The 27,087-nt window shown below is 44.2% G+C and overlaps 1 protein-coding gene across 2 annotated transcripts in view; it reads left to right on the top strand.

The window, feature by feature from the left end:
- Positions 1-27,087, top strand: part of ADGRB1 (adhesion G protein-coupled receptor B1) — a 559,240-nt gene that overhangs the window by 472,629 nt on the left and 59,524 nt on the right. For both annotated transcript variants that reach the window (XM_044294271.1, XM_044294270.1), the window contains exons 19-24: positions 582-685; positions 3,187-3,289; positions 5,330-5,480; positions 10,767-10,836; positions 19,769-19,835; positions 21,961-22,046. In XM_044294271.1, coding sequence (XP_044150206.1) covers positions 582-685; positions 3,187-3,289; positions 5,330-5,480; positions 10,767-10,836; positions 19,769-19,835; positions 21,961-22,046 — 581 coding nt within the window. The remainder of the gene's footprint in view (positions 1-581; positions 686-3,186; positions 3,290-5,329; positions 5,481-10,766; positions 10,837-19,768; positions 19,836-21,960; positions 22,047-27,087) is intronic.

Below are 27,087 nucleotides of genomic sequence, written 5' to 3'. Positions count from 1 at the left end.
CAGATAACACAGGGATACCTCTCTGGTTACAGATAATGTAGTAGATGTCACCTGCAGTCCTATGTAACACCACAGATAACACAGGGATACCTCTCTGGTTACAGATAATGTAGTAGATGTCACCTGCAGTCCTATGTAGTAGATGTCACCGTTACATTTGTTTCTGAGAAATGTTCGGGTTCAGGTCGCTGTTCACACTCGCTTCTCCCATCACATAATCATCTGTAAGCTTACTGTATTGTAACGGCCTCATCCTCCTCATCCTCTGTGATACTCCTTTAAGAAGCACCTGACAGTCGGTCACACACCCCCCACAGCTTTGTTCCTACTTAGCTTCCTGAATCATAAATAGAATGCTAGAAATGCTGTGAAAACTGACACCTAATGAGTAAGGTGATTGGTTAACCTGGATACATACTAGTGATAATCCTTCAGCACCTCTTAGAAATGGTAAAAATTGTACTAGTTTTTTTTTAATCTATTATGAGGAAGTACGATGGGGGTAGTAGTGTTGGGGGGAGGAGAGTACATGACTGTCTTTCCAGTAGAACATTCTGAACCCAGTATTCTTTTTGTTGCAGAATATGGAAAAGGTCCTCGTCCCGTCAGTCACCCTGATCGTCGGCTGTGGCGTCTCCTCCCTCACGCTTCTGCTGCTGATCATCATCTACGTCTCCGTCTGGAGGTGAGGAAATAATTGTGTCACGTCCCTTTAATTACCCCAAGGAGTAAATGGATTGAATGAAGATACACTGCATAGGGTGCAATACCTTTTACATCCACCAGGTGGACTATTGAGAATCTACTTACTGATTGGCTGATTGAGTATTTGATTGAGTTCTACAGGCTCCTCCCCTCAGTCTATATGCAGTGGTTTAGGGATTTGCACTGATGTCCTGCTGAGCTTGTGCTTATATGTGGCAGCCATTCTGACGAAGGAGAGCTGCAACATGAGGTGAAGCAGGTAGGTAGCCCGAGCCACTGAGAAGACAGGAGGTGGATATCAGATGACCCTACACTCTAATGGGCATTGCAGCAACGTTGAAGTCACCGTTGCTGTAACAGAGAAGAGTTGTGTAAAGCATGGTGGACAGAAAGAACTGCGGCACTAGCCTGTAGTAGATGTCACCTGCAGTCCTATGTAACGCCACAGATAATATAGTGATAACTCTCTGAGTACAGATAATGTAGTAGATGTCACCTGCAGTCCTATGTAACACCACAGATAACACAGTGATAACTCTCTCAGTACAGATAATGTAGTAGATTTCACCTGAAGTCCTATGTAACACCACAGATAACACAGTGATAACTCTCTCAGTACAGATAATGTAGTAGATGTCACCTGCAGTCCTATGTAACACTACAGATAACACAGTGATAACTCTCTGAGCACAGATAATGTAGTAGATGTCACCTGCAGTCCTATGTAACACCACAGATAACACAGCGATAACTCTCTGAGTACAGATAATGTAGTAGATGTCACCTGCAGTCCTATGTAACACCACAGATAACACAGTGATCTCGCCCAGGAGGAGTGAGCTCCTGTCTCTCAGTGGGGTATGTATAGGCTGAGCCGTCTTCTGGTGGCCGTATTTTAATTTCTAAAATTAGGCCCCCGTTCTTCAGTGGGGTCCAGTACAGGAGGGGGCGGGGAAGGACGATGAGACTCCTAATAAGGGCTCACACACACGAACGTCTGTAGCCCGTGCCTGAATTTGAATGGGGCCACAATATGCAAGATACGGATTGGTGGAGCTCTTCCGTGGCATGTCGGTCCGTGCCTCTGCACCACAGCAGAAGGGAAACACAGAAAGACCTGTCAGATAGACTCACGTGCTGCAAGTCTATCTGATCTTCTCAGATCTATCACAGGGCAGGCAGTGACAGTTATCTGTGGTGTTACATAGGACTGCAGGTAACATCTACTATATTATCTGTACTGAGATAGTTCTCACTGTGTTATCTGTGGTGTTACATAGGACTGCAGGTGACATCTAAGGCCCCTTTCACACGGGCGAGTTTTCCGTGCGGGTGCGATGCGTGCGGTGAACGCACTGCACCCGCACTGAATCCTGACCCATTCATTTCTATGGGGCTGTGCACACGAGCGGTGATTTTCACGCATCACTTGTGCATTGCGTGAAAATCGCAGCATGCTCCTCTTTGTGCGTTTTTCACGTAACGCAGGCCCTATAGAAATGAATGGGGTTGCGTGAAAATCGCATGCATCCGCAAGCAAGTGCGGATGCGGTGCGATTTTCACGCATGGGTTCTAGGTGACAGTCTATTCACTGTATTATTTTCCCTTATAACATGGTTATAAGGGAAAATAATAGCATTCTGAATACAGAATGCTTAGTATAATAGTGCTGGAAGGGTTAAAAATAATAAAAAAGTTAACTCACCTTCTCCTCTTGTTCGGGTAGATGCCGGTCTGTTCTTTAGCTGTGGCTGAAGGACCTGTGGTGACGTCAGATCACATGCTCCATCACCATGGTGATGGACCATGTGATTGGAGCATGTGATCTGACATCACCTCAGGTCATTCAGCCCACAGCTAAAGAACAGACCGGCATCTAGGCGAACAAGAGGAGAAGGTGAGTTAACTTTTTTATTATTTTTAACCCTTCCAGCACTATTATACTAAGCATTCTGTATTCAGAATGCTATTATTTTCCCTTATAACCATGTTATAAGGGAAAATAATACAATCTTCAGAACATCAATCCCAAGCCCGAACTTCTGTGAAGAAGTTCGGGTCTGGGTACCAAACATGCGCGATTTTTCTCACGCGAGTGCAAAACGCATGACAATGTTTTGCACTTGCGCGGAAAAATCGCGCATTTTCCCGCAACGCACCCGCCTCTTATCCGGGCAAAAAACATGACGCCCGTGTGAAAGAGGCCTAATACATTATCTGTATTCAGAGAGTTATTACTGTGTTTTCTGTGGTGTTACATAGGACTGCAGGTGACATTTTGGAGACAGTTGACGTCTGTAGCTGGTGTGGTGCTGCCTCGCTATGTGTTCATTACCTTTTTCTGTCTTTTATTTTCCACTCTGAATGTGATTGCTCCGCCTCCAGTCATCATTCTGAGATCACATGACGTCTGTACTGTGCACCGGTTTATGGGTCGTTGCACTTTCTCCTTTGGTCACTCTTCTTGTCTTCTATCTCAGGTACATTCGGTCTGAGCGCTCGGTCATCCTGATCAACTTCTGTTTGTCCATCATCTCTTCAAACGCCTTAATACTCGTGGGACAGACACAGACCCGGAACAAGGTAAAGTCTTAGTGATGAAGAGGAGCCGACACCGGGGCCCCCCCAGGAGCCTGAACACTTACTGATATAGCGGGTACCCTCTGTATGGCTGGAGCGCCACTGTACTGGACATTGCTCCGCAGCACTTTGCCCTGTCTGCACAGTGCATTGTGGGAGTTGTAGTTTTACAACAGCTGGAAGGCAGCAGTTTGAGGATGCCTGCCCTAAATTATCAAACCCCATACTAGATCCCTTTAATTACTAGACTCCAGACCTCTAAATTATTCAATGCCAGACCTCCTAATTATCACACCCCTGATCAGATCCTTTATTAGACCCGATACTCCTACATTTTTAAACCTCAGACCAGATCCCTTAATTATTAGACCCCAGACCAAACCCCTAGCTTATCAGACCACTAAGCCGACCCTATAACTCTGTCCCATTCACTTAAATGAAGCTGAGCAGCAGTACCAGGCACAACCTCTGGGCAGGCGTGGGGCTGCTTTTGGAAGAAGGGCAACACTTTAATTATTAGATCCCCAGAGCAAACCTCTTAATTACTGTGTCAGACCGCAGACATAACCTATATATTATCAGACCGAAGACCTCTAATTATTAAACCCCAGACCAGTCCTCTAAGTTATCAAATTAGTGGTGCCCCCTATTGGTTTGACCACATTTTGCCTTATTAATTCTAACATATCTCCCCAATTTTTTGGATTTGCTCCCTAATAATTTCATCAGCATTGTCCCATATGAAAGTGTCACTGAGTTTTCAAAAAACTGTGCATTAACCAGTAGTACAGTGTGTGTACACGACGGGGAATAACACTATTTCTGGCCATTATATCACTTGTATGTGTGCTTGCTGAATATCTAGTTTGCAATTCTCCCATTCATGGAGGGAGGAGACTAGCTGCCATCTGCTGCACACACAGAAAGTAGAGGAGAATCTCCTTTCCTAACTGTCTCACAGTCACTCAGAAGCAGCCCCAATATAATAGAGGACATTGCATAGAAGTATTGACCTGTATTGCTTGTGAGTGACGTTCATGTGTTGAGATATAATCTTTCTATGTAGCTGTGTAGCCTCTCTGTGTGGATCTCCTCAGCTCCTGCTCACTACCCCCCTTCCCCTCTCCAGAAACTTACACTTACATGTGTAATATGATCCTCCTGCAGAGATGATTGGGAATGGACAAGAATAAGGCATTTTTCAAAGTGATAGGCTGACAACAGGAGAACTAGACATTTCACATTGATAAAACATATTACAAAGTTTCTTGTGGTCGCTTGTATTATTGGTTTATTCAAAGTTGTGTGAAAAGTTACTGACCGTTTAAGTACAACCTCACTATACTAAATTCAATCCATTTTGAGTTTCTTCCTTCGTTTTCAAAATGTCTCTAGTTACTATCAAAATAATCCCTTACCTTCGCTGTTCAGTGGGGTTTACAAAGCACAATGCAAGCACCTAAGCACCCTTGACAAATATTGTATGTAAATTAGCTCTAATCCAGAAGGGAGAAAACTGTCTGTAGTGCCGCCTATTGGCAGTGTCTAGCCTATTGGCTCTTCAATGACTAGACTTATAGGGTAGCTACCAATAGGTGGCACTAGAGAGGCAGTTTTCTTCCCTCTGGAGGATAACTCATTTGCATACCTTTCCCAGGGAGCATTGCCTGTAAGACTCCCAGTTGAATCTCTGTCTGGCGGACCGGTAGTCCCCTAGATAAAAGAGAAAACCAAATTGGGGCCCCTGCTGGAACTATTTGTTGCTTCCATGTCGAGCAATTGTCCCTTCTTGATAATTCCCTTTGGATTGGAGGACACATTACTTATGGAAATAACATAAACCCCTCCCACGAGGATCCCATAGAAAACACTTTGGTGTCTTTGTGATTCGTGCACACATGTTGGGAGCTCTTCGTTAATGATATTGTTAGGGTTCCTGGACCTCCATCATTGTGACCTCCTGACTTGTCTCACTGGCAAATTAGAAAAAAAACTTTCCGCTAAATCTGAAACTTATTCCAAGTCTTGTTCTGTCATACACAGGTCATCTGCACACTGGTGGCGGCCTTCCTGCACTTCTTCTTCCTGTCTTCATTCTGCTGGGTGCTGACAGAGGCATGGCAGTCTTATATGGCGGTAACAGGGCGGCTCCGGAACAGGATCATCCGCAAGCGTTTCCTCTGTCTCGGATGGGGTGAGGGTCTTTGCTACTTGTCTATGTTGTTACTTTCTAAATCATTTACAGCATATCTGACCAGTATAGCTCCATACAACTGTGACAGGCGATCACCCAGCTTTCCAATGCTCCTAAACAAGAAAATCTGCACAACCATCCATTATACTGCAGAGCTGCACTCAGTATTCTGCTGGTGCAGTTACTGTGTACATACATTACATTACTTATCCTGTACTGATCCTGAGTTACATCCTGTATTATACTCCAGAGCTGCACTCACTATTCTGCTGGTGCAGTCACTGTGTACATACATTACTTATCCTGTACTGATCCTGAGTTACATCCTGTATTATACTCCAGAGCTGCGCTCACTATTCTGCTGGTGCAGTCACTGTGTACATACATTACATTACTTATCCTGTTCTGATCCTGAGTTACATCCTGTATTATACTCCAGAGCTGCACTCACTATTCTGCTGGTGCAGTCACTGTGTACATACATTACATTACTTATCCTGTACTGATCCTGACTTACATTATGTATTATACTCAGAGCTGCACTCACTATTCTGCTGGCACTACATATGCACGCATGAAGTATTAATGTCTACAAGATGCAACTTGTCCGCCACAATGGCAACCGCAGTGCACAGTTTTTACCACCTCCATCCACTTTACTCTTCAGAGTCCTCCCACTTTCCCATGAACCCCAATATGCCAACTGCAACAATAGGGAGAACCTGTTGTTTTCTTACATTTCCATGGTTGAATATATTGAGGCGCCATCACTGGTCAACCTCATCAGCAGACACCTGAGGCGCCAAGCTGCCAATTCTAATGTGCCTGTCAAGTCTTCTCGAAATAGAAGTCCCCTCCAAGACGTGACCGGTGGAATACCCCGCCTCGACCTTCTCGCTGTGGAGGGTCTTGCTTTATGGGGTGAAGGGAAACAATGGCGGCTAATCTTCTTTCTGCTTAATTCCTTTGGCTGGAGGTGACGAAAATTTAAAAAAAAATTAAATTTTTGCTCGCCCTGATGAGCGCATTGTGCGAGCACGTGGGAAATTACAGAAATGAATGGGAAATAATTGCAGCGGAAAAGGTTTCCGCCAATGGCGACTTATGAATTTGGCAATCTTTAGAAAGCAATTAGAGTCTAAACAATTAGCGAGCTCGTCGCCCCGTGTAGCCATTAATACAGGATAATCAGCAGGTCGTGGGGTCATCAGCAGAAGAAACAAAATACATAAAAACTTCTAAAAAGTTGCAACATTGTATTCAAATTTACACTCCCACCCCCCCCCCCCCCCATTCCCAGCAACTTAAAGGGATTCTCCACTTTGGACAATCCAAAGGGTTTCCCAACAAAGCCTGACCACAAAGAGTCCTGTGATCAATTATGATCTGCAAAGCAACCCCTGCAGCGCCTCTTCAGGAGAAATGAAGTATTACACGGTGCCCATTGAAATCAATGCAATGTAGGTAAGCATCGAGTCCTCCAGGTTGAGAGTTGCCTTTCTCCAATCTGTGGCTCATAGATGAGGGTCCTGAACAAGAGGGTCTCTCCTTTATTAAGAACTAGCAGAAGGACCTGGCTTCGCACGGGTATAATTCATGTATTTCAGCTAAGGTTTGTGTGTGTCATTAAAAGATATCGACAGTATCCACTATAACAGAGACCTCCACAGCGCCCGCCCCTTTAACAGTGACCTCCGCAGCAGCCCGCTCCTTTTAACAATGATCTCCACAGCGGCCGCCCCTTTATTAGTGACCTCCACAGTACCCCATCTCCTTAACAGTGATTTCCACAACACCCCGTCCCCTTAACAGTGGCCTCTACAGCAATCTACCCTTTAACACTGACCTTCATAGTGGACCGTCCCCTTAACTGTGACCTCCACAGCAGCCTGTCCCGGTGGCCAGAGGTCCAGTTTTAGGCCGGACAGTCCGGCTTTCAGACTCCCTGTCCTCCGCCCGGTGCAGGGCCTGGACGGGCACAGTGAAGTCCTTTTGTACAGCTCACTCTCAGACAGCAGCACTGTGCTGTCTGAGAGTGAGCTGCAGAGAGAAAGTCACCCCCTCCCACCTCTGCAGCTGACAGAAGTGGATTTTTACCTTCATTTTTTCAATCCCTGTTGGCTGCGGAGTGGGAGGGGGCGTGACAGAACTGGATCGGGGCGTGGCTTAGTGGGACCTGGGGGTGAGGTTTTTAGGTTCGACTTTTGAGGGTGGCCTGAATGGCTACCCTACCTGCCCCCTTAACTGTGACCTCTACAGCACCCCGCCCCTTAACATTGACCTTCATAGCGGACCATCCCCTTAACTGGGACCTCCACCGTTCCCTGCCCCTTTAACAGTGACCTCCACAGCGCCCTGCCCCTTTAAAGCTGACCTACAGCAGTGAAGAAAAATGGCTGGGTTTTAATGGAAACCTGATGTAAAACTGTGTGTATGTGGAGGCTGGAGGACCTGCAAGCTTCTATTGGCTGATAAGGGTCATGTGACCGTGTGTATGGCAGTTGGGATATGAAGAGAAAGCCCTGCAGGCTTCTATTGGCTAATGCAGGTCATGTGATGTGCCATATTTGCATTTTTGGAGAATATCTCAGGAATGGTACGTGCTAGAGAGTTGAGACCCGATGCCAAATGTCACATCCACATATCAAAAGCAAAAAACTACAGCAGAACAAAATACCTAAAAAAATATATAACTTTATTGATAATACATATAATATACACATAAAAAACTAAGAGAAAAGGCAAAGCGGCGAGAGGCTCTCCGTAAAAAACCTCAGTGATGGCCGACGCCATCCTTCAGCGCGTCCTCACCGAAACACCACGCATGCGTGATGACGGCACTGTAGCACGTCAGAATGGGGCCTGACAGCGCATGCGTAGGTCCGCGACCCTGTGGAACGCAAGTGATAGGAAGGACCGCCTGTTTTCTAATGGGGTGGAACGCAAGCCATCCCGATACGGAGGCGAGCTATGTCCGTAGATGTCTGCATGTAAGATGCACAAGACAAGCTGATTCCATGGATACCTCTCTCACACGACCGTTTTTTTTTTCTCTCGTTTACGGGCTGTTTTTTGCGGTCCATATACGGAACCATTCATTTCAATGGTTCCGCAAAAAAAACTGAATGTACTCCGTATGCATTCCGTTTCCGTATTTCCGTTTTTCCGTTCCGTTGAGAGATAGAACATGTCCTGTTATTGCAAATCACGTTCCATGGCTCCATTCAAGTCAATGGTTCCGCCAAAAAAAACGGAACACATATAGAAATGCATCCGTATGTCTTCTGTATCCGTTCTGTTTTTGCGGAACCATCTATTAAAAAATGTTATGACCAGCCCAATTTTTTTCTATGTAATTACTGTATACTGTATATGCCATACGGAAAAACGTAATGGAAATAAAAAAACGGAACAACGGGTCCGTGTAAAACGGACCGCAAAACACTGAAACACTTGGTTCTATAGTCGCAGGAACGCACCCTCCTAATTTCGTGTTGCCGCTTCCCCAAACATCACTTCGACTGAAGCCGTGACCAGTAACACCAGTAAAGCGTCCCTAGATTTTCACATACACTCGGCTTTATATATTAGAGATCCTAATAGAGCCAGAGGCCCCTTTAAGCAGCATCATTACAATGTATCACTGCATACATTGTTGCGTTTGTCTCATAGGATACATTTTTCCCACAGTTCTAAACCTTTGCCTCATGAGTGCGACCTCCCCTGTTTAGCTCGAGCTTCCTAGTTCATGAATAGAATGCCAGAACTGAAGTTGAGACTGACACCAAGCAAAAGGGCGGCAGGGGGGCTGTAACAACAATATAAAACTACCACTTTCTGTGCTGGGTGGGCACTGTGATAGGGGGCATCACTGAGAAATGGAGGTAGAACGGATGTGCATGCAGGAGGAGGCGTAGCGCGCTTGGCTCAGCGCTTCTTATGAAGACTCCATCAATGAATGGACTTATTGTATTGTAATTAGCAAGGAGCTGAGATTTGTGGCAGTGCTGGCTTCACCTGCTGGGCGCCGCTCGTCTCGTGCTGGGATCCCCATCTCTCCAGTACCTGTACCCCAGAGCCTGGCACTGACTCCTCTCTGCCTGATGGATGGGCCGCCCTCCACCGCTCACTGTATTATTAGCCCTGAATAATAGATGCACTCAGGACTGCTCCGGGCTTCTGCTTTCTAATGCATGCGATGTAGCAGAGCTGAGTACAAAAGGAAACAAACAAACTCAGCTCTGCCACCTCTGTATGTATTCTGATGCAATAAAGCTGAGTTTGTCATCGATACTTGGCCCAAATTCATTGTTATATCCCAATCTGCTACATAAAGCACATAAAAGGCAAACTCAGCTCTGCTATACCGGGGATGTGGCATAGCAGAATTTTGTCACTGATGTAGAGCTCATGGCATTTGGCACAACCGATTGTGATATCTCGATGTTGTGTCTTCATGAAAACTGCAGCGTTATCTGTACTCAGAGGATTGCTGAGCTGTGTATCTAATCCTATCCTGTGTGATACTGCCTGCTGAGCTGTGTATCTAATCCTATCCTGTGTGATACTGTCTGCTGAGCTGTGTATCTAATCCTATCCTGTGTGATACTGTCTGCTGAGCTGTGTATCTAATCCTATCATGTGTGATACTGTCTGCTGAGCTGTGTATCTAATCCTATCATGTGTGATACTGTCTGCTGAGCTGTGTATCTAATCCTGTCCTGTGTGATACCGTCTGCTGAGCTGTGTATCTAATCCTATCCTGTGTGATACTGTCTGCTGAGCTGTGTATCTAATCCTATCCTGTGTGATACTGTCTGCTGAGCTGTGTATCTAATCCTATCCTGTGTGATACTGTCTGCTGAGCTGTGTATCTAATCCTGTCCTGTGTGATACTGTCTGCTGAGCTGTGTATCTAATCCTATCCTGTGTGATACTGTCTGCTGAGCTGTGTATCTAATCCTGTCCTGTGTGATACTGTCTGCTGAGCTGTGTATCTAATCCTATCCTGTGTGATACTGTCTGCTGAGCTGTGTATCTAATCCTATCCTGTGTGATACAGTCTGCTGAGCTGTGTATCTAATCTTATCCTGTGTGATACTGTCTGCTGAGCTGTGTATCTAATCCTATCCTGTGTGATACAGTAGAGCTGCTGTATCTAATCCTTTCATATGTGATACAGTAGAGCTGCTGTATCTAATCCTGTCATGTATGATGTAGTTGAGCCGCTGTATCTAATCCTATCCTGTGTGATACAGTCAGACGAGCCTCTCCTCTGTGTTTCAGGTCTCCCAGCTTTGGTGGTGGCGATATCTGTTGGATTTACGAAGGCGAAGGGCTATGGATCGGCCAATTAGTAAGTGTCGCCCCTCCCCCGCTCCATGACGGGTTGTCGGAGATCTTCATAGATTTAGATGTCAGAAGTAGAAATTTTATTTTTTTGCTCTTTTTTTATTATCTCTAGGCTCCTCCCCTTGTGGAGGCCCCTCCCTTTTATTAATGCCCCTCCCTTTTGTCTATGTGAACCCTTTTCCTGATAATCTTCTTTTTCTCATCAGTGGTTTAGTTATTTGTAGATTATAATTGTTGTGACATTTGGATCGTCTCCTGCAAAGACTCTTTCTACACACCGCGGCCAAATTAAGAAGTGGAGATGCAGGGTAAAGCATGGTGGACAGAGCAGCATCCCGGGCTTCTGATGATATTAGGGGTGGACCTATGATCAGGCAGATAAACAGGAGTCATTGACCTTTGCTATGCTATTATGAGAAAGAGCTGCAGTGTGAAGCATGGTGGATAGAGCAGCAGCCTGAGCGATTGACAGAACAGTAGATGGATTGATATTGCATTTAATGAGTCTGATGATACCATTTATTTGAATATTGTTAGCCACATGTAGCAGAGCTGAGTTTGTCATCATACTTTTATAGCCATATGGTATCCCAGTTTTCCTAAGCCTGAAGGTAAACCTACTAGTTCCACTAAATTGACAATACCCAAAAAGAGCAACATGACAAATTCAGCACTGCTACATCTGCATTTAGTAAATCTGCAGCATAATAATGCATTGGAAGAAATAGGCAGTGAACCCATAATATTAGGACAAAGGGGTCAATGGGGGTCATCAGTGCCCTGCACCATATACAAGGAGGAGTAATGGAGTAGCAGGGCTGATTTTGTCATCACAATAGTACAGCAATATAGTATGCCTTTTTAACATGAGACTGTAGGTAAATTCATTGAGCTACACTGCCTTAGATTAGAAACTAATCATGCTTAAAAAGAGCACCATGACAACTTCAGCTCTGCTACATCTGCATTTATTAATAAAGCAGCATACAAATAATGCATCAGAAGAAAGACATACTGAATCCATCACATTGGAGTCAATCAGCGCACTGAAACAAATGCAGAGCTGGGTTTGTCATCATAATAGCAACATGTTATCCCTGTTTTACACAAGACTTTACAAAAGAATGATGGCCAAAGAGATTGATTACCATGACAAATTCAGCACTGCTACATCTGCATTTATTAATAATGCAGCATACAAGCAATAATCCAAGTGAAGACAGAGAAGCCATAGTGAACCCATAACATTAGGACAGGAAGGTCACCGATGCACCGACATCAATGGAGAACTACGGATGTAGCAGAGCTGAGTTTATCATTTGGCGCAGTCGTCGTCAGCACTGTTCTGATTTAAGTGCCCATTGACCTGTTTAGCACTGCCGCATCTGTGTACAGTGTTCAGCATCTGATAGGAATGTCTACATCTCTGCAGCCTGCAGCGCTCGCAGCTCCGGAGGCTTGTTATGTATTCACTGCTGTTCGCCTGCTGTATACCCACAAGACTGCAGCAATGTTTAATCATGGCACGGAGCAGCCCCGCCGTTCTCTGCATAGGATGCTCTCCAGTAAAGCAGAATTTCTTGGCCGCTCCCCTCACATCTTTCGTTTCCATCTCTGGTCTAATCGCCTCCAGGTTCTCGTCAGGTCCAAGCCCTCCTGCCTTAAAACCACAGGAGTATCGCTGGCTTGGCGCCTTCTCACATTCACTGCAGGGACATTTATCTTACTTCCTGCAGCACTGACCGGGAGCACAGCTGTGCAGGGAGCGGGGATGTGTGCGCGGCAGCGATTGGATAGCTCTGCTTTAGGAGAGGTAGTGAATAGGTTAAAAATAAACTGTTGTAGCATCTTGGTCTCCAGTATTATCTGTACCAGTTTTTTTTCTTTTGCTGTAGATTCCATACAGGTGTGTGCGGGATTAGACGAGGAGGCTGGTCCATTATTTCCGCTATATATATATATATATTCATAACCTGAATCTAATTATTTTATTAGGATATGCACTTAAAGTGGCAAAGCAAAGTAACCACCATCTCTGTGCTTAGCTTTCAGTGTAATATGGTGGTCACCCTGCACGGGGAGTACTACATAATTGCAAAATAGTAGACAGATAGTACTGCCTCCCTGTCTCTCCCTGTAAATGATGTAGGTACAGATAGTACTGCCTCCCTGTCTCTCCCTGTAAATGATGTAGGTACAGATAGTACTGCCTCCCTGTCTCTCCCTGTAAATAATGTAGGTACAGATAGTACTGCCTCCCTGTCTCCCCCTGTAAATAATGTAGGTACAGATAGTACTGCCTCCCTGTCTCTCCCTGTAAATGATGTAGGTACAGATAGTACTGCCTCCCTGTCTCTCCATGTAAATAAGATGTGTAAGGACAGATAGTACTGCCTCCACTTCTCACCTTCCCTTTAAATGTTGTAGTTACAGATAGTACTGCATTCCTTTCTCACCCTGTAAATGATGTAGGTACAGATAGAACCGGCTTCCTGTCTTTCCCTGTAAATAATGTAGATACAAATCATACTACCTCCCTGTCTCTCCTGTAAATGATGTAGGTACAGATAGTACTGCCACCCTGTCTCTCCTGTAAATGATGTAGGTACAGATAGTACTGCCACCCTGTCTCTCCTGTAAAAGATGTAAATACAGATAGTACTGTCACCCTGTCTCTCCTGTAAATGATGTAGGTACAGATAATACCGGCTCCCTGTCTCTCCCTGTAAATCATGTAGGTACAGATAGTACTGCCTCCCTGTAAATTATGTAGGCACAGATAGTACTGCCTCCCTGTAAATTATGTAGGCACAGATAGTACTGCCTCCCTGTCTCTCCTGTAAATTATGTAGATACAGATAGTACTGCCTCCCTGTCTCTCCATGTAAATGATGTAGCACTGCTTCCCTGTCGCTTCCTGTAAATGATGTAGGTACAGATAGCTCTACCTCCCTGTCTCTCCCTGTATGTGATCTAAGTACATATAGTACTGCCTCCCTGTCTCTTCCTGTAAATTATATACAGATAGTACTGCCTCCCTGTATTTTCCTGTAAATGATTTAAGTACAGATAGCACTTCCTCCCTGTCTCTCCCTGTAAATAGTGTAGGTACAGATAGCACTGCCTCCCTGTCTCTCCCTGTAAATAGTGTAGGTACAGATAGCACTGCCTCCCTGTCTCTCCCTGTAAATGATGTAAGTACAGATCGCTCTACCTCCCTATCTCTTCCTGTATATGATCTAAGTACAGATAGTACTGCCTCCCTGTCTCTTCCTTTAAGTGATATACAAATAGTGCTATCTCCCTGTAAATGATGTAGGCACAGATAGTACTGCCTCCCTGTATCTCCCTTTAAATGATGTAGGCACAGATAGTACTGCCTCCCTGTATCTCCATGTAAATTATGTAGGTACAGATAGTACTGCCTCCCTGTCTCTCACTGTAAATTATGTAGGTACAGATAGTACTGCCTTCTTATCTCTTCCTGTAAATGATCACCATAGCCTCTTCCTGGGCTATGTGAAGTCACAGTACAGTCACATGGCCTAGCTGCAGCTCAACCCCATTCACGTCAATAGGGCTCAGCTGCAATACCAAGAGCAGCCTCTATACAATGTACGGTGCTGTGCTCGGAAAGCTGCTGGGAGCCCACAGTACTCACCAGAGCTCCCTGCAACAGCTCGGAGTGGCTGGGTTTGTACCACCACCAATGTGATAATGAGTACCTAGATAGCCCCTTTAATGTTGTAATAATTGCTCCTCAGATGCAATTTCTCAACTAACTCAGCAGTTAGTAAGAGGGTGATGACTTCTCATACCTGGGGGGAGTCCAGATTACACTCAGTCCATCTCTACAAATGGACCAGTTAGTTACTCTAAGTACAAGAGCCAAACAGATCCCAAGCTCTGGTGAGCAGAGCAATGTATCAATACCCAGTGTTAATCAGGTTATTCTCACACTGTGGTTTGGTATGTGAATGACCAGTGTAACCAATATCAATGCACTGATTAGCTATTGCTATACAGTTTATTCTATTAAAGTATTAGAATTACATAATTGCCATGTTGTTTTTGCCCGAGGCTATGAGAATAGTCAAGGTCATTCAAGTCATTCTTACATTGTGGGCTTAGTTATGAGAATGACCTGTGTAACCAATACCAATGCTCCCATTTGATGATGTAGCTGTTGCTATGCATTTTATCCTAGTAAAGTGGTAGAATTATATAACTGCCATGCTGTATTTGTCTTGAGGGTGTGAGAATAGTCAAGGTTATTAGGAAATTAGTATGAGAATGGCCTGTGTACCTAGCTCTTATTCTCAGATTAAAGGGGTTGTCCGGGTTCAGAGCTGAACCCGGACATCCCTCCATTTTCACCCTGACAGCCCCCCTGACAGGAGCATCGGAGCAGTTCATGCTCCGATGGTCTCCTTTGCCCTGCGCTAAATTGCACAGGGCAAAGGCATTTTTAGGAGTTCCGGTGATGTACTGGGGCTCTCCATGGGGCTGACAGGAACCCCGGTGACGTCACCGGCACCGATGGGCGGGATTTAGCTCTGCCCTAGCCAGTAAAACGGCTAGGGCAGAGCTAAAGCCCGCCCCTCAGAGCCGGTGACGTCAACGAAGTTACCGCCCGGCAGTGTGTTATTGAAAACAAAAGAGCCCTTGCCCTGTGCGGTTTAGCGCAGGGCACGGGAGCGCATCGGAGCATGAGATGCTCCGATGCTAGGCTCAGGGGGGCTGCCGGGGTGAAAATAAGGGTATGTCCGGGTTCAGCTCTGAACCCGGACAACCCCTTTAAAGGATCTGGTTATTGGCTTTATAGCTTAAAAGTATGGGAATGACAAAGCTTCTACACTCCAACTGCCTGAAAGGTGTGAGAATAGTCAGGGTTATGGTCATTCTCACACTATTTCTGATTTGTGAAAATTATCTGCAGCGCACATAAACACGTGTGTGTTGGTAGGTCATGAATTACATCAGTTAGTCACGGCCAGTGTCCTGACCACCTGAGGCTTGTTGCATCTACCATAATGGTAAATCCGCTACCCATAGTAGCATGCACTGTATCTGCCATGCCGATCTGGCGTTATTATTTTAGCTAATGTCTACAGAGAACATTTCAGGGTAAAAGGGTCTTTCAATGTCATGTTTCGCGAAAGTGTGAGAATAATATTTGGCTTTTGTGCACCATGTATGGAGTCGAGGCGGCTTGACATTGAATAATGACCCGCTTCATGGCACGCAATACCACCGTGTCAAACCTTTCCACTTGTTCAGCTTACAAATTGCTAAGAACACCTTATTTAGGTGGAAAGAATGGGCGACATTAATCTTAATACGGGACTTGAAAACAGCGTGAGTGCTAGAATTAATTTATTAGCTGTCTTCAAGGTAGACTGAGTTTGCTCGGAGAAGGCGAAGGCCAATCATGATTTTGTTAAGATGCTCATTCCTCGGAAAATTACTTGGTTACATGTCCTTGGTCTGGGGTTTTGTTCTTTGCATACCATTTATTTATTTTATTTTTTTAGCTTAAATGCTTCCACTTCTTTCACATCAGGGTCAGGGCAGAAACGTCAATGTGTAGTGGGAGCCGGGAACTTTTTCTGAAAACATTTTTGATATTTTTTTTTGAAAAGGTCAACATTTACTAGTTCAATGCTACTGATTTCTGCTGAATATTTTGCATTAGCAACAATGTTGCGATCTTATATTGTACAACTACATGCAGCCCTTGAGTAAGGGAAAATGTGGGCGTGGCTTAATAAAGGTGGGTGTGGCTTACAGGAACATAATACCTGGAGACCACCCTTATTCACCAGCTTGGAAATAGTAGTCTACTCAATAGCTCTATCATGCAGAGCACCAATAATATAACCTACAGTACATACCAGGCTACAGTGCCCCCATAACAGTGCCAGCCATGATGTCCCATAATAATGCCCTCGATAATTTTAGTAGTCACAATGCCCCCATAGGTTTGCCTGCCACAGTGCCCCAATAACATTGCTAAACACACTGCCTACAATATGGCCACCACAGTGCTGTCATAGGACAGTCATCCAAATAAAGTTTCAAAACTCCGGAGGTGTTAAGTGTTGCAAACCATATAATTTGCCGCTTGACACGTAAACCATTATATCGTCATGTTTTGTGATAGAATTTTATTAAACATTTTTTGTACATTTTTTCCTTGTAACACAGTCATAGTCTGTACACAACACAACCTAACAAGTTGTCCACATAACACAACCACTTTACCACTACAACACGGCCAGAGACATTGCCTTCAGAACACAACTCCCCATAACACAGCCATAGTTCCTCCATGACGCAACCAGACAGTGTCCCCATAACCCAACCATAACCGCAGGATAAAACAGCCTGAGAAAGATTACCCACAACATAACCACTCTGCACAATATAGTCAGACACGGTCCAGTGTCTTTATAACACAACCGATGCACCTATATAACACAGCCAGATACAATCCTCCATAATACAACAAACATAGTGTCCCCACAACACAAACAATATTCTATAGTAACACAATCCAATGCAATGCCCCAATACAACACAGAGAGCCACAATGTGCCCATAACACAACCGTGGCCCCTCCATAACGTAACCAGACGCAATGTCCTATAACACAACCACAGTGTCCCCATAACACAACCAATATGCCTATTATAAGGCAGTCTGAACAATGCCCCATAACACAACCTGACAACCACTGTACTAATAAAACACAACTGGGCACAATGACCATAACATAACTATAGTCACTTCATAACAAAACCAAGCTTCTGTATCTCCATAACACATCTAGGTACTATGCCCCAGAACACAACCATAGCCTGTCCGGAAAACCACCTGACAGTGTCCCCCACAACACAAGCACCTCAGTGCTCCCCAACTCCAGTCTTCGGGACTCACCTACAGATCTCGATTTGAGAATATCCCACAGAATGAATACCTGTGGTAAGTCCTGATGCACTCACACTAATTATATCAACTGCTCAATACTAAGTAAACCCTAAAAACATGACTGGCAGGTGGGTCCCGAGGACCGGAGTTGAGGAACAGACATAACACAACCTGACCAGGTGCCCCCCATAACACAAACACTGTACCACTTCAACACAGCCAGACACAATGTCTCATCACACAAACATAGCCCCTCTACAAAACAACCAGACACAATGACCCAGAATACAACCAGACATGGTGATCACCTTCAGCCCCGGCATCACAGTTGGGGACATGTACAACCATTATTGCGAATGCAATAATAAAAAATTAAAAAAATTAAGGAATAAAGGAATAAAAAATAAAATAAACATGTTTTTTTATTTTTATTCAGTAAATCAATAAACAAGATAAACCACCTAGATATCCCTGTATGCATATTGCTCCAGGAGGAAAATTCCTTGGTCCCTAATATAGGATAATAGCTCTAAAAAGAAACTATGGAGGATAGGGAAAAGCTACTGATAATAAGTGAAAGAAGAATATAAAAGTACAGAATGGTGAGATATAGAAAAAAAAGTGATTAAGATTTATTAAAGTGTAATAGAATAAAATAGTAAGATGAGAGTGAAAGGGTTAATAAAGGAAAGGGGGGGGGGGGTTTAAACTGATTACGGTAGATAATTGGTTTCATATAGCCTAACCAATGGGATTTTGAGAAGTTCAAGCAGTGATTAATTAGGGAATTGAGTTTATTGTTACAAAGTAACTCTTCCCTTGAATTTTAGTAAACAGAGGTGCGTCTTATAAAATGAAAAATGCGGTATATTTCAGTTTTAATTGTGCTGTCAAACTAGGATAAAAGAATATTTTGTAATATTTTTTTTCATGCATTTTCTATATTTAGTGCTGCTCCTCCATTACTTTTATATTCAAACAGAGATAAAATATGTCCGCTTCATAACAATGTAAGAGTTAATAGATCATCCGAGCTCGGTGTCATGTCAACGCTTCCTCTCTCTACGCCATCCAAGCAGGGGGCAGAAAACGTGAGCGTCACAATCACTTTCACTGCCCGGACATCTGTCACAGCAATATTGGCTTTGGCCCTGGAGCAGAAACAATTGACCAGGGTCAGCTGTCTGGGATCTCATTGGCATTCAGGCGGTAAAGTCTGGACTCTTGGCACAGCGCTGGAAAACCTTTCATCTCGGTGCCAGCAATTCTCACCGTAGTCATTTTGCTGTCAGCCCATGTGAAGAAGAGATGCATTGTGTTTTCGCACTGTCTGCTGTGAGCGGGGCGAGGGCTCATCACATGTTCACAGCGCTGTACCTGAAAATAAAAACGCGTCAAGAGAAACCAGGCTGTAGGGGGTGGAAAATAATCTTCTACGGCAGAAGAAGACTTGACGGGTGGTGGAGGTTGGACAACAGTGTCCTAGGTTCTTCACCTATGGTCATCATTGTCTGGCACTTCTGTTACATGTTTGTATTACATTGTTTGTATTTTAGTTTGTTACTTTGTGTAATGTGCAATAATCTATTTGCTCCTGGAAACTGTCAACAAGCTGCTGTTGATGGATCTTTTGCTTTTAGAGTAGTTGGGGGGAGGGCTCCTTCGGCAGACACTTTCCTTTCAGCCTGAGACAAGGATAGTCAATATGCTGGGATACATATAGAGGATTTTAATTTTTTATAGAATGAGTGGAGAGGTAACACCAAAGCAAGAACAGCTAGTCCATCAGGGCATGATGAGGGTTATAGTTTCTCAACAGATGGCGGGGTTAATTTCAACATTTTTTTTTTCTATCCTGAAGCAACCTGTAGCTCCTCAGATACTCATCCTCGGTAGCGTTTTTTGGTATATTTAGCTGGGGCCGGCAACTTGTTAAACCCCGAATGCAAAATTGCACACATTTGTATCCACGCCATCAGGTAACACTGTTTGTTTATCTCTTGCAGTTGCTGGCTGTCTCTGGAAGGAGGTCTCCTCTACGCATTTGTGGGCCCGGCTGCTGCTGTCGTTTTGGTATTTTGTTTGATGAATCCTCCTTATTGCTTTTTAATGCTTTATTTTTATTTTTATATTTTTACTTTAAATCCAATATACTATATCAAACACATGTGGTATTTGCCGTGCCTTGATGTATTATTGTGTTAAGATGATCTTGAGGGTGCTGCCACCATCTCACCACAACTGGTTAGATTGGAGATTTTTGGAATTTGACTCAAGTAGTGTACTAGGTTAAATCCTTTCATAAAAAGATAAACAAAATGTAAAAAGAGAAAACAACTTTTCTAAAAAAAAAATAAAAAAAATACCTGAATAAATGCTTAAAATTTTTAAATAATGCCACGCCATTTGTCATCTTCCCGTATTTATCACATATTTATTAACTTTCATTCTCTAGAAGAAACATTGGGTCGATATAATATATTCCAGGAGAAGCAGTAAGTCCATCATTAATAATATAGAAGAGGCAATAAATAATCCGGAACAGTCTGCAAGTCTATGGGGTGACAGTGACTCCATCAGAAATTATCTGGAAGTGACATTAGATTCAATCTAGAAAGGATTATTGGGTTTGCACTAATAAGATAATATTGTCATGTTCAGGTATAATCCGGAATCAAAATTGAGGAATAATCTAGATCTACCAGTGGTTCTAGAAACCAAAATTGATTTATACTTAAGATAAATCTAAGCGAGCACTTGTGGAAATTAACTATGAATGGCCCTGTCTCTACCATAAAATAATTTAGAACTAGATGTGGCTGTAATCCACAAGTGGAAATATTTCCACCAGGAACAATCCAGTAGAGGAGGCGGTGTTTCCAACAATTTCCCATAAGAAACAGTATAGAAAAATAGTTGAGAAGCATCAGTAGCTCTATCATGAAAATGTTAAACATGTCAGTGGATGCTGCAAAAATATTGTAGTCTAGGTTTTAAATTGGTCCCACCAGGAAAAATATAGAAGAGCATGTGGTTCCACCAGGAACAAGGTAGAAGAAGTAGTTCCACTAGGAATAATAAGAAGAGGAGTTGGTTCCACCAAGAATAATCCTAGAAATAAAATAAGTAGTTGCACTTGGAATTACAGCATCTAGTAGTGGTTCTTCTAGGAATAGTCTACGGATAGTCCAAGTGCAGAAGAGTTTACAACAGACATAACCTACAAGTGGAAATAATTCAATCATGAATAGACTAGAAATGGAAGTGATTCAATCTAGTATAACCTCAAAATAAAAAATGGTATAAAACTTGTAATCATATAGTAGTAGTTCCTTTAGGAATAGTCTAGGGATAGTTCAGCTGTGGGAGAATTCCTAAAATAAATAATCTAGATGTGGAAGTAATTTTACCTGGAATAATCTAGAAGTGAAAATGGTTCCACTTTGAATTATCGAGAAGTAAAACTGGAGTAGAACTCCCAAACTGGAGTAGAACTCCCAAAGTTTGGGAGTTTTTCGAACAGAAAATAATATGGAAAGATGGAATAATGTAGAAAAGGAAATTAGGAATAATAAGTAAATAGGGGTTGCCCGTGAAAATATCTAGAAATAGTTTCCACGAAACATCCAAATGCGATAGAAATTCCATCCGAAATAAATTAGAAGTGGTTCTACCATAATAACGTAGGAGTAGAAGTGGTTCCAAATGAATAATCTAGAAGTGATAGTGGTTTTCATCATGAATAATGCAGAAGAGGGAATGGTTCCACCAGGAATAGGAAGGAATTGGAAGTTATCCCAGCCAGAATAATTTAAAAGCGGAAGTAATTTCACCAGAATTAATTCAGATGTGGAATTGGTTCCACCAGGATTAATCTAGAAGAGGAACTGGTTCCAAATGAATGATTTTTCTGCATATAATACAGTAGCTGCAATTTGTCCAGCAGAAATAATTCAAGAATGACAGTTGTTTCCACCAGAATCTATGAAAGTGATGGTGGTTACACCTGCAGGAAGTAGGATAATTATCAGAATAGAGAATCTACTAATCACATTAAGTCATACAGTAATAACCTGTGATGATGAGCACTTCCATGAACATTGTGCAGATGTAGAATTTCCATCCAAATGTCTTGCACACGTTTCACAAGGAAAGCTATCTGTTTGCCAAGAACATATCTCATTTTTTTTCTCTACAGGTCAATATGGTTATTGGAATTCTGGTGTTTAATAAACTTGTCTCAAAAGATGGCATAACCGACAAGAAGCTCAAGGAGCGGGCCGGGTGAGTCCATTGTCCATGTGCCTTAGAGCAGATGATATGAGCAATAACCAGATTGCTATCTGTGAAAGCGGAACACATTATGCTGGACAGGGACATCTATGCCATGTCTTATCAGATGCATTGTGTACCGGAGCCCCATTATTATATTGAGCGGCACAATTTTACTATACAAATACTCCATGTTTATAATGTGTTATATAGTGGACATCATCACTCCCACTTTTATGATTAATGGGGTCCTGGCAATGGTCTATGGAAATGCCATCTTTTACCAAAATGGGAAAACCACTTTAAGACATGGCTGTAGCACAGATTTTTACTTGTCAGCTTTGCTGTGTAGACTAGGACATAGTCACCTGTGCTATTGCACTGCTGAATTCCCTCGATGAGTCAGGGAAAGTAACCCTACTCCCCTGTCACTCCCTAGTCTTTGTCAATCATTCCCCATTTATATCAGCTTCCATGAAGCACGCTCACCCTGCTTCCCTATCTATACAGACCGTGCATGAAGGTTCAAGATGCTAGAAATTCTGGAAGTTTAGGAGATTTGGCACGGTTCATGAGTTAGTGGCAAGTTTTCCGACGGAAACAGACATCAGTGTGTAATCTCAGCTGATCAAAGATTTTGAGCAAACATTTATGGCATTTCCTATACATATAAACATTGTCCTTCAGAATAGTCCTTTGTAGACTTGATAGAAACACAAGGACAGCATGAAATACCTTATTGGAGGGCTCTTTTCTTTATAAATTTTAGTAAAATCACCAAGACCCAAAATATTTTAAGGCCAATACCCCTCAGTGTATCATGTTGCATTTGCACTTGGTAGAACTTTGTTGGTTTCATGTCTAGGACTCCTCAAACCCATATAATAGAACAGTAGCCATCCTCTGGATGACTGGGATCCGTTACACCACCAGCAGCCCTATACTTCATTTTACTTTCCTTCCATGCTTCTGGTTATTGATCACATCCTGTCTAAATGTTCTAGTTTTTTTTTTTTAAGTAACTGCTGTTTCCACCTTCCGTGATGATTTCTTTTACTTGTGTTGGAACACAGTTTGGAATCAAACATTACAAAATCAGAAACTATGTGTCTTATTAGGAGATGTAATTTATATATCAAATTCAAAACCCTCTTATAGATCATTAGAGACGTTATGTGGTCAACTTAAAACAAGTGAAAAATCAAACCTAGCCAGTCAACCATCCTGCCGTAATATACCATGGCACAATAGGCTCGCTTCTGTGGCCAAACAGCTTGGTGATTTGAAGTCAAAAGTAATTGAGCTACATAATGTAGGCTGATTTGGCTCTCGATCCTTCATTAAGCCCAACAGTTTGTCTGCAACCTCCAAATATGGAAGGTCCCTGTTTCAACTCATTCTTTGGATGTCACTTGAGCCCTCCTAAATAGTGTTGAGTGAAGTCCGTACTGAACTTTATGAGTTTGGGTACCCGGACCCGAACTTTGACGGAAAAGTTCGGGTTCGAGTTCGGTGTTCGGGCATTTAATAAAGCTTGTTGAAAGGGTGTAGGGCAGCCAATCAACAAGCTATTAAGCTGTGGGCACTTAGAAGCCATCACAGCCATGCCTAGTAATGGCATGGCTGTGATTGGCCGGTGCATCATGTGACCCAGCCTCTATACAAGCTGGATCACGCCCGACAGCTCTGAGTAGTGCAGGGACAGGAGGCAGGCAGCTGAAGTGAAGGAGAGAGTTAGGAATCTGGCTACTTGTTTTTGTGGGTGACCTATAATGAAATTTTGTGGGTGCAATACACCATCTTTGTACCCCTGACACAAATATATAATAGTTACTGCATCTGTTATTTCGATGGGTGACATATACCCATTTTTGGTGTGAGTTACATGTGCACTTATACGTGACAGGGAAATTAATATAGTTAATCTGTCTGTTAGTTTGGTGGGTGACCTCAAATAATAAGGAGGGCATCAAATAAGGGATGTGGCCCTGGTCGTGGTGCTGCTGGTGGAGCTCCTGTTGCAGGAAGAGGACATGGTCGATCTGTGCCATCTACACGCACAAATTAAACACCTTCCTCAGGTGCACATAGGCGACAGGACGTACAGCGTCATTTTGTAGGCCCGAATACCGGTGTACAAATGGTGAGGCCAGAACAAGTAGAGGCGATAGTAGATTGGGTGGCTGACAGTGCCTCCAGTTCCTTCACATTGTCTCCCACCCAGTCCCCTGCTGAAACCACAGAGTTGGTACCTGCAGCCCATGTCCATCAGTCTTTCACCTCACCCCCTTGCAAATCAGCCAAGCAGTCTGAGCCCCAAGTCATGCAGCAGTCTCTTCTGCTTTTTGATGACTCTGCTGGCGGGGTTTCCGTGGGCCATCCACATAGCCCTTCCCCAGAAGTCAAAGAGATTGAGTGCACTGATGCCCAGCCACTTATGTTTCAGGATGTGGACATGGGAGGACCACTGCAGCACGTCTCTGATTATGATGATGAAACACAAGGCGCCAACTGCTGTGGCTTTCTGCCGTGTGCAGTCCGACAAAGGAGGGCAGGGGTGAAGACTGGGTGGAAGATGATGTGGAGGATGATGAGGTCCTAGACCCCACATGAATCAAGGTCATGTGAGTGACGTGTGCAGTTCGGAGGAAGAGGTGGTGGTCACACAGCGCCAGCCACACAGTAAAAGAGCGAGCAGGGTGCAAAAGCAGAATGGCCATTCCCTAGCCAGTACGCCTGCTACTGCCCACGGCACCCAGGGAACGAGCATACATAAGCCAGCTCCAAGGAGTTCCCTGGCGTGGCAGTTCTTCAGACAATGTGCTGACGACAAGACACAAGTGGTTTGCACGCTGTGCCATCAGAGCCTGAAGCGAGGCATAAATGATCTAAACCTGAGCACAACCTGCATGACCAGGCATTTAAGTACAAAGCACGAGCTGCAGTGGAGTAGACACCTTAAAAAACCAAGAAAGGTCTCTGGCTCCTCCTGCTTCCTCTTCTGCTGCAGTCTCGGCCTCTTCCTTCCCCTCTGGAGTGACAGTGCCACCTGCCACCCCGCAAAAAGAGGATGTGGCATCAACACTACCACCTCCACCACCGTCACCCAGCATGTCCACACTGTCCCATGGAAGCGTTCAGCTGTCCATCCCCCAAACACTAGAGAGAAAAAGGAAGAACCCCTCTACCCACCCGCGATCCCTGGCCCTAAATGCCAGCATTAAAAAAATCCTGGCTTTTGAAATGCTGTCATTCCGAGATTCCAAGGTGGAACTCCACCTTGCACATGCTGGACAGACTGTGCGAGCAGCAGCAGGCCATAGTGGAGTTTCAGCTGCAGCACGCACGGGTCAGTCGCACTACAGAACAGCACCACTTCACCACCAATGACTGGGCCTCCATGCGAGACCTGTGTGCCCTGTTGCGCTGTTTTGAGTACTCCACCAACATGGCCAGTGCCGATGACGCCGTCCTCAGCGTTACTATCCCACTTCTATGTCTCCTTGAAAAAAACAAGGAGGAGAGGGATCATTTCTACGGTTATTAGGCTAGTAATTTTCAAGTGGCTTGGAGGGTGGGTTTTTGCACCAACAGAGGCCAGGTACACAACTGTCCAGCCAGTGCACCGTTCTGCAGGATGAGAAGAAGGAAGAGGAGGAACCGTGTTCACAGCAAGGTGGCACCCAAGGCATCAATGGAGCGTGGCTGGGGGATACAGAGGACACAGACGATACACCTCCCACAGAGGACAGCTTGTCGTTGCCTCTGGGCAGCCTGGCACACATGAGCGACTACATGCTGCAGTGCTGCAGTGCCGCCAAGTTGCCCACATTCTAACCAGTGCTGATTACTGGGTGGCCACCCTGCTGAATCCCCGCTACAAGGACAACGTGCTGTCCCTTAATTCCATCACTGGAGCGTGATCGGAAGATGCGTGAGTACAAGCGCACGCTGTTAGGCGCTGCTTATGGCATTCACACCTCAGCGAGGGCTCAGTGGAAGCACAAGGCAAAGGCAGAGGAGGCGGAAGAAGTCTCCAACACAGCTGGGGCACCACCAGCACCTCAGAAGGCAGGGTTAGCATGGCTGAAATGTGGAAAAGCTTTGTCAGCACGCCACAACAACCAGCACCACCAGCTGATATGGAACGTCTTAGCAGGAGGCAGCATTTCAGCAACATGGTGGAACAGTACTTGTGCACATGACTACACGTACTGACTGATGGGTCTGCCCCCTTTAACTTCTGGGCACATGGCCTGAGCTTGCCCTTTACGCCTTGGGGGTGCTGGCCTGCCCTGCATCCAGTGTATTGTCCGATCGTGTGTTTAGCATCACAGGGGGGTTATCACAAACAAGCGCAACCGCCTGTCCACAGCCAATGTGGACAAGCTCACGTTCAATAAAATGAACCAGCGATGGATCCCACAGGACTTGTCCGTATCTTGTGCTGAGTAGACAAGTATACCGGCCGCACCCAGCCATTGTTATACTCCAGCGCACTTTCTCTTTGCATTCTCTTTTTTATTTCCCAATGTTTTGGGGTCTTCCCAAATTTATAAAAAATAAAATAAATAAATAAAGGGAAAAAACAAAAAAACAACAAAAACAGTGTTGGCTACCTCCTCCTCCTCCACCGCCGCTTCCACCTTTCACCGACACGTCCACCTGCCTCCTCTACCTCCTACTCCACTTTAACCTCAAGATTATTTTATTTAATTTTTTTCTATTCTGTTATTTTAAGTCATTTCCTATACACATGTGTTTGCAGTGCAATTGTTCTGCTCTTACCCCAGTTTTGCTTCGTTTTGCAGCCCTCTAGCCCTTACTACGACTATTTTACAGCCATTTTAGTGCACCAAAGTTCAGGTCCCCATTGACTTCAATGTGGTTCGGGATTCTGGTCAAGTTTGGGTCCCGAACTCGAACTTTGAGCCGAAGTTTGTCCGAACCTGGCAAACCCGAACATCCATGGGTCCGCTCATCCCTACTCCTGAACATACTAAAGGGATTTACTAGAGAGAATGATGACTGAAACTTTCATTGTCCCACTGGG

This window comes from Bufo gargarizans, chromosome 5 (assembly GCF_014858855.1).
Source record: "Bufo gargarizans isolate SCDJY-AF-19 chromosome 5, ASM1485885v1, whole genome shotgun sequence".
Classification (NCBI taxonomy): Eukaryota; Metazoa; Chordata; class Amphibia; order Anura; family Bufonidae; genus Bufo; species Bufo gargarizans.
The sequence above is the reverse complement of the archived record's forward strand: the minus strand, read 5'-3'. Positions and strand labels throughout refer to the sequence as shown.